Here is an 8,718-nt window from a genome sequence, read left to right as displayed (position 1 = left end):
AATATGTATTAGGAAGCTGACAAGTGTGTATCATCTAGTCATATTATGTATGCTGGTGAACACTATATTTTGGAAACTATGTATCAATTTACCTAAAGATGTATATTAAGACGCTAGATGACTATTTTGCTAGGTATGTATTACTTGGCCATGTAGTGCATACTAGTGAACACCATATTTTGAAAATTGTATATTGATTTACTTGAATGAGTGTATTAGGATACTGAAAGACTATTTTAATATGTGTGCGTCACCTGGCAATGTATTATATACTGATGAACACTATATTCTGAAAAATGTATATCACTATACCTAGAGATATGTGTTAGGTTATTGTTGAGTATGTATCAAAGAAACTTACAGTATGTATGTAAAAGCTGACGAGTATGTGTTATCTGGTCATTTACTATGTACTAGTGAATACCATATTTTGAAAAACTATGTATAGACTTACCAAAAGGTGCACACTGAGATGTTGGATGACTTTTTTGCTCGGTGTGTATCACCTAGCTATATAGTGTGTACTGGTAAGTACCATATGCTGAAAATTATGTATCAATTTACCTAGAGATGTGATTGGAATGCCAAATGACTATTTTGCTAAGTGCATATCACCTGACTATATAGTGTGTACTGATTAATACTATGTTTTATAATTATATATCGATTTACTTAGAGGTGTGTATTGGAATGTTGGATAACTATTTTGTTAGATGTGTATCATCTGACTATATATACTGATGAACATTATATTTTGGATGTCTTCATAAAGAAAAAAATTCACACGAGGAGAAGAGAACTTATCAGACGAGAAGAAAGACCTCATGAGAAAGAAGAGAAAATGCCATGATTTTCGTGGAATGATGGCTTCTATTAGTAGAAGGAATTCTATCCTCTCTTTTTTTTTTTTTTGTTTTTTTTGTTTTTTGTTTGGAAAGATGGATGCCAGAAGAGCTGGGTTGCTCCGTACGTTATTCACTATAGGACTCCTGTTCATCTCTTGCTGAGCATTCCAAACCCCAAGGCGACGAGGCAAACCCCTAACGTTTTATTACGACACAAGAAATATAAAAAAATATAAAGAAATACAAATATAATAGCTAAGAATAGTAGAAGGATCGAGAGACGAGAGGGCACTCTGAAAGATAGAGTTCCTTCCCGTCTCTCTCTCTCTGAATGCCATCTCCCATGGATTACGGCAGTAGCTGGGGGGAACCCCAGGCGGCGCCGCCTCCGGTGCACCACCACCACCACCACCTCTACTATGCGCCGCCGCCGTACGTCCACCACCCTGACGTGATCCAGCACCACCAGCAACCCCAGCCCTCCTCCTCCACTGCAGGCTATTACTACCCCAACCCTAACCCTAACCATTACCACACCCCCACCCACGACGCCCCCCTCCCCTCCGCCGCCGGCGCCGGAGCCCTCCGACCCCCGTCGGCGGACACCTACGCCCCTTGCCCTTACGCCGCTCACGGGGGCTACGATGGACTCCATGCCGTGCCTTATTCGTACCCTGGGGCGGTCCCACCGCCGGCGGCGGCGGCGGCTGGGGTTGGTGGCCCGTCGGCATATTACTATGGTGGTGGAGGCGAGGACCCGCATAGCCTTGCGGTGAAGGAGGCGGTTCGGCAGTATGGAGTCGATCCCCACAGCTACGGACCGGTGAGTCCCTCTCTCTATACACTTCCAATTTTTGAAGAATATTAGAACTCTTTTCTTCTTGAGATTTTATTGTTTGTTACTAAGTTTGTAATGCGTTTTAAGGTTACTTTTTTCAGAACTTGTGATTGTTATAGTGATTCCGTAGAATGGGTTAGATTTAGTTACTGAATCGCCTTATAGTGTAAGAAACTCCATGACTCTACTATTGTCTTGTAATCACTTAATCCCTTCCCAAAATTGCTTTTGCAATGTTACTTGGACACATGACAAAGGTGTTAGGTGTCCAATCTACAATAGTTGGACATGGGAACCTTCAAAAAATTGGACAATGAGAACATGTGCATATTATGGTGCAAATCTTAGTAGCAAGAAGCGTCTATTAGGTTAATACACTCACTTTAGAAACTCTCTAGAATATCAAATCTACACTTGCTTCCAAAGTACTTTCTAGCAAGATCCACAATCTCGATACCAAGTATTGTACCGGTACATGACTGATATGGTATGGTGTAATTGGTATGGCATGGTTGCGCTTCGTACCGAGATAAATTTCAGGTCCTTTTTTCTCCTTCTAATCATGGTTTCTATTGAACAAAATTAGACAGTTCCACTCAGTTCGAACTGGTTCGGACCAATATGGATTAGTTTCGGTACCAAACCAACAGACTGACTCAGTTCCACACTAATTTGGTATGATATGCCTAGAATCGAGCAGAAGCAAGTAAGATATCTGTTTCCATGCGCCTGCAACCTTACTTGCTTCTGCACCCACTCTTCCTTGCATTTCTAAGGTGCAAATATATATGGCTTTGTATATAATGAATGATTTAACTTGATAGAATTGATAAGACTTTTGCTAAATGTTATGTTATACTCAAAAAGTTCGAGGCATAAATGCCAAAAGTTGACATGTAGCGGTGATGGCATTATATTCTATTAATTTAAAGTGTCAAGGAGTTCATGAAACATTCAAGTGCCAGGATATGTCAAAAGCTGAAATTTTGAATTGTTCAAGACCTCAGGTAACATTGGTCAATACACATAGCACGGTATTTAAATTTTAAGCATAATTTCTATATTGACAGTTGCATGGACCATGTGAAAGTATCATTTATTATTCGCTCACTTCCCTACTTTTTCATTGTGCACATTTCACATGATGTTTCTGTCTTGGCAGAGACCTCAATAAATACATATATATATATATATATGTATGTATGTATGTATGTATATATCAGCCCATATTATCCACACACACACACACACACACACACACACACACATATATATATATATATATATGTATGTATGTATGTATGCATGTATGTATGTATGTATATATCAGCCCATATTACCCATGCTAATGTGAACTAAGAAACATCACGAGATATTGGCTGGTACAATTTTAATATTTCATTCGAGTTTTCTAATTTCAATTTATTATTTTAAATGGTTTTTATTTTTATGTATAACATTAATGCCATAAAATGGTAGTTCATATTGGTGTTACTACTTTGGCTGATAATTCAATATTTTGACTCCTATATATTGACTAAGATATTAGGTTATCTTGGTTCCTTCCACATCTTCCCAGCCTTCCATCTTGGTTGAGATAAAACAAGAGTTCGTTCATTGAAATATTGGCCACCCAAGAGATAGCCGAGATATTAACATTTAGCAACCTTAATTTTTTTTGTGCCGCTTGTTAGACTAAAATTAATCCCAACACTCTATTTTGCAGGTAGAACTGTTAAAATGCTTGTTCATTTCTGGTATCTGTTGTAGTTTTCCTTTTTCATGAAGAAAAGGGAAAATAATAAATGAACTGAAAAGATCTACCTTTGTCCTGTATTCAAATGCTTACATCTGTCTTCTTTTAGCAAGAACCTCCTTAAAGTGAGCTAAGAGCCTATTGGTGACTTTATTGTTGTGAAGGTTGCCCAGCATGTCATGGCATCCTTGTTACTTTGCAAGCTCTGGGATCCATGATATTTTTCTGTCCTTTTTATCAAGATCATGTATCACAATTCTGCTCAAATGCCTTGCCAATCTATTGATTTTTTGGAAAGAAATTTGCAGTCTGAGTCCCTTAGATCCCTAAAAGCATTTCATCATCCCATAACCTGGTTGAGAACAGCCATTGAATCTCCAGAATAGTGTAACACCTTATGGAGTGCTAAAAGGACCAAGATGATGTACTTGGGATTTTTTTTATGCACCATGAAGATTTCTTTGTATTCAGCAGCACGATATCACGTGGGAATGAGGTTTATTGTCGTATTGACTATCCAACTAACTATACTATTAAAAGTTTAAAACTGTGTGTGAGTGATCACAATCACATTTTTATGTTTCTACTGTATAAAAGCATCACCTTGTTAGGCTTTTGGGAGACTAAAGGTCTAATGTGGTGACTCTCAGTGATTTAAGTAATCAGGAATTTTCTTAGTCAAGAGACATAATCGTTGGTATCATTTCCCTGCAGATATTAGCTGGGCAAAATGGGCTGGCACGTCAAGCTCGTGCCATCTTAAAGTAGACCAGGATAACCCTTCTATACCAATATACCCTATTAAAGGTGTTGGACAAGCACAGGTGGGCTTGAGAACATTCATGCCTGGTTTAAACTTTAAATACATACATGGAACTGTTGAAAATTTTACAAAAAGATTGTTACTTATCTGCAATAATTTGAACAGCAATGTCCATCGTATATGTGGTGAGAGAGGTGGGTTATGTCATATTCTGAAGTAGCAAGTCTGTGCCATCAATCTTTTCAAAGTCTTACCCTTGCTTTCCACTAAATCTAAATGTTGGACTTTGAAGATCTGGTCTCATAAAATGCATCCCTCCAAGGCACTTTGGTACTTCAGTTGTGAGGTTCCAATGGACTCTAACAGTATCCAACCCATAATCAGCTTTTTGATGGCCACATTCATAGTTGTTGAAATTCCATGGTTTCCATTTGTGATGTCACTGTCTACTCTTCACCTTTGTTACCCAGACCCTTTGATTTGTACTCCTTCACTTGGTACTTAGAAATGGATGTATGCATGACACTTAGGGTTGGCAAGAAGAATTTCTAAAAGTTAAAAGGATTTGACACTTAAATACATAGTTGCACGGTTGCACCTGATTCCCATGTCCATGTAACATAATATTCATTCTAGAGATGGTATCAGTTGCTATGTGAAGCCCTCAAAATGGGGGTTGCCCTAGCTTTCATGGAATTTGAATTTGGTTCCACGTATGGTATGACATGCATTTGACTACTGGTAATTTTTACCCTTTAACCAATGAGACTGTTAACTCCTGCAGTGGACACTCAAGTCCAAGGTGGAAGATCTGTACTTGCGTTGTCAGATAACTGAGCCTTTGTAATTAGGGTAACCTCCACCCCTACAAAAGGGAAATTTTTGTTCATATTGGTTTTTAAACCAACTGCACATATAAAGAAACCAAAGACAGATTTCAGATCAACCAACTGTGTGGACTCTGCTCCATAAAAAATTATCTTTTGCAGAGATTATAATAAGGAAATTGACCTGCTTCACTTTTCCCTAAGAAGACGTGTTTTATTGTCATTAGGGAAACATAAAGATCAGACTAGGAATCTGTTCTTGTAGGTGAATCTGAAGATATTACTGTCTCTTTTTGCAGGATTTATGGTAATTCAATTTCTGCTTCTGCTTCATATTATGTTAATCTCTAGTGATTCTTGGATGCTGATATATAAAAGTTTCTGTTTATGTTTTCTTTCCATCCATGGTGGAGATCTTGTACAGCCAAGTTGAGAAAGTTGCGTCATTTCATTCTGAATCATTTGAGAGCAACATCATAATTATGTTGTTTGCATTTCAAGGCTTTCGTTGCATGTCATGGTTGCGGATCTCTTTTGATTCTTCTCCAAATAGCTTACGACCATCGTGTGAGTTGATATGAAGTAGTTTAATGATGTTTATTTGCTATAAATGAATCAGGAGGAGTATGTTTCTAGTTGTTCACTTCCTACATGTGGTCTTAGTGCTTCTGTATCATTAGCTTATAGATGGTATGTGGTTTTTCTTTGTTTGTTTCCCTTTCTTTGCACGTGTTCTTCTTTGCAGTATCTCGTGCAAATAAATGCGGGGCTTGGTGATTTAGTAATATAGGGATGCATATAGCTTTTGAAATGCTTTATATATTTCATATGCGTACATACATGTCTTCAGCTAGTTCCTAGCAGGATTATAATTTTCCCCTTGGCAGCAGCAATTGTCCAGGAAATTTTCTTCAAGAAATCAAATACAATGCTTTTTATATGAGCTATAGATTTCTCAAAATCTGATCTTTATAATAGATGCTGTTAATGTAGACAAGTAGAAACAGTATTTTTAATTAAAGGGTGGGCATGCAGATTGATTGTAAGATATGTCCGCATCAACCTGCATGCATACAACAGAACAGTTATATGTATGGGGAATTGCTGTTTTCCTTGTTAAATTGGGAAGGTCCTTGCATCTGAAATTGACATAACTTGCTACCAAGTCCAAGTATGATAGCCTTGTTATTTGTCCTATCCTCTAGTAAATGTCCATATTCCTACCTTCTTTTTTAATTGCAAATTCTAATCCCATTATGATTTTTTCTTTTCATGGCAGTTTTATGACTGTATAAAATCAGATATGTTTTTGACTGAAGGCTCTTGTACATTCACCTTGGAGTGCTAGGACACTCACTCAGAATAAATACAGCAAATCCAGTCCCTGTTTTGGAATTCTTTGGAGGACGAATAATGATGGTAGGTAGAAACCTGTCTCCAATGGATTACGAAGTGACATATTTTACTTGCAGATCTGGCTGATCTTATGGTTGTGAAGTCAAAAAAGAAGGTCCTCCTATTGAAGATTCTTGATGTAACATCTTTAATAATCTGAAGTGATATTAAAGTTCCCGTAGATTCTGTGAACTAGTTCAAGTACAATTTTAAAAAATCATTGTCATGTTAGTCTTATCGTTGAAGGTGCTATAGGATAGGCAATCCAGTCATGTGCCACTGGTATATGATTATCTTTGATTTGATGGACAACATCCATCCAAGAGTTTTTTCTTCTTCTTTTTGAGATAAAAGGAGGGAGACCCACCTGCATTATAATTACCGAGGTCCTGATTTTTTGGGGTGCACCATCCAAGAATAGAACCAGAACCTTTGGTGGTTGCTTGCCCACTGAGGCAGGTCCCAGTTCTATGTTCCAAACCTGTAACCTTCAGGTCAGAATGGAGCAACTTTACAGCTGCGCCAGCTGCCAGGTCTCACCCTCTATATTGGTATTATTGTAGGATGACAAAATATGAAGTTTCTTTGCTTTCTGGAAAGATGAAAAACTAAAGGTCACTGTGGTTCTCCTTTGCTTCCTGGAAAGATTGTTTGAAAAATTCTGGTATTAAGACTAGTGGATTTGCTTTTCCTCTGCCTCTTTAACAATTGACCGGAGGCATTTAATAGGTTGCTTGTAAATCCCTTGATCTTTTTGTCAATGCTGACGTTATCAGCAGCAGCCAAGGCATTGCACCCTCCAATTTCCTGAGATATTGGTGTCCTTTGTGAGGACAGATTGAATATTTGAAAAGCAACAGGTGGACAGCTTTCCTTGATCTCTTCATAAGGAGTGATGAAGATGTTGAAATGTATGGCTGTTACTCTGCATGTAATGATAGGCCTCATGCAAATGTTCCTGCTCAAACCAGGCTTTTGTGGTTTTGTTTGAACGTAAAATTGTTATCATGGAAGAGGAACTCCAACCCCTGGTGAAGACTAATTCCTTCAAAAGGGTTACATTTTGTTATGCCAATACATATAATGTCATATTCAGATCCCTATGACTTACTGTAAGCTCCAATTACTAGTACATCATTAATATTATTGTTGTTTGTATTGTTATTGTTATTGTCATTTGTGTGTATAAGATTGTAGGGTGGGGAGGGGGTTTGGGGTGGAGATTTGAAGAGGCACTGACGTGATATGTTGTGTACTTGTTTAGTTTTTATGACTCTTTTTCATTTTTTTCACTATGAATTAACCTCCTATGATATTTCATCTTGCAGGTCCTAGCAAGGTCTTCCAATGGCCTGGAGCCAGCAGCTCCACCCCAGGTAAGATCCCTGCACTTGCATGGTGGTGCGTCACATCTAACCTCTGAAAAAACAAAGAAGAGGGGCCGGAAGAAGGTCACCAAGGTTGTGCAATCAGCATACTGTGAGGTCTGTAAGATTGAGTGTAACACGCCAGAAGTTCTGAAGTCCCACAAACAAGGAAAAAAACACAAGAAAACGTTGCAGAAACTTCAGGAGTCTATTACAGCAAATCATTCTAAAGCTCCAAAAGCCACAGTTGAGAGGAAGGAAATTCCAGATGCTGAGAAAAGCAAAACTGTAGGTGAGAAAGCAAAGCAGAAGGGAGCTCCAGCATCGGCAGAGGAGCTGGAAGCCAAAAAAAGGAGAGTTTTGGAAGGTGGGGCAGCTGCGGAGGGTGTTAAGGTTTGCACTATTTGCAATGTTGTAGTTAACAGCGAGAAAGTGTTTGAGTACCATGTTGCAGGGCAGAAGCATGCTGCCATGGTGAAAAAGCTGCAAGAACAAGAAGTTGCAGCTGCATCAGATATAGTTAAGAAATGACATGGATGGTTTAAAGTTTAAACATTACTTTTGTGCTCTCTTTATATATTGTTACAATGATGAGAAGCCAACTACCTGTATGTTATTTGAGCTTAGATTTGTCCATCATTTCCTGGTATTAACTTTGTTCAGCTTTTCTCTACCATATATTTCTTCTTGCTCAGCTCAGTGCCTGGGATAATACCGGGAATCAAATCTCAGCTTATGTGTTTGTTTTATGTTAAATTAACTTTAAGTTATATCTTTTTTTATATTCCTGTTGGCCTTAAAAGGAATTGAGTATGGATCTCTTCTAGATGGTAAAGTTTGTAGATAGAACATTAACCCTTTTTGTAGGATACCGATGTTACTAATTTGTGCTTATGTTTCATATCATGTTAGTCCCTTGCTATTGTT

The 8,718-nt window shown here is 38.2% G+C and overlaps 1 protein-coding gene across 1 annotated transcript; it reads left to right on the top strand.

Annotated features, from left to right (window-relative positions):
- The first annotated feature begins 1,027 nt into the window (after positions 1-1,027).
- Positions 1,028-8,517, top strand: LOC103709253 (zinc finger RNA-binding protein-like). Its single transcript, XM_008794515.4, has 2 exons — positions 1,028-1,668; positions 7,753-8,517. The coding sequence occupies exons 1-2, from the start codon at positions 1,177-1,179 to the stop codon at positions 8,320-8,322; spliced, it is 1,062 nt and encodes a 353-aa protein (XP_008792737.2). The 5' UTR covers positions 1,028-1,176; the 3' UTR covers positions 8,323-8,517.
- The last annotated feature ends 201 nt before the right edge of the window (positions 8,518-8,718 follow it).

Source organism: Phoenix dactylifera, chromosome 6 (assembly GCF_009389715.1).
Source record: "Phoenix dactylifera cultivar Barhee BC4 chromosome 6, palm_55x_up_171113_PBpolish2nd_filt_p, whole genome shotgun sequence".
In the NCBI taxonomy this organism is placed as follows: Eukaryota; Viridiplantae; Streptophyta; class Magnoliopsida; order Arecales; family Arecaceae; genus Phoenix; species Phoenix dactylifera.
The sequence above is the reverse complement of the archived record's forward strand: the minus strand, read 5'-3'. Positions and strand labels throughout refer to the sequence as shown.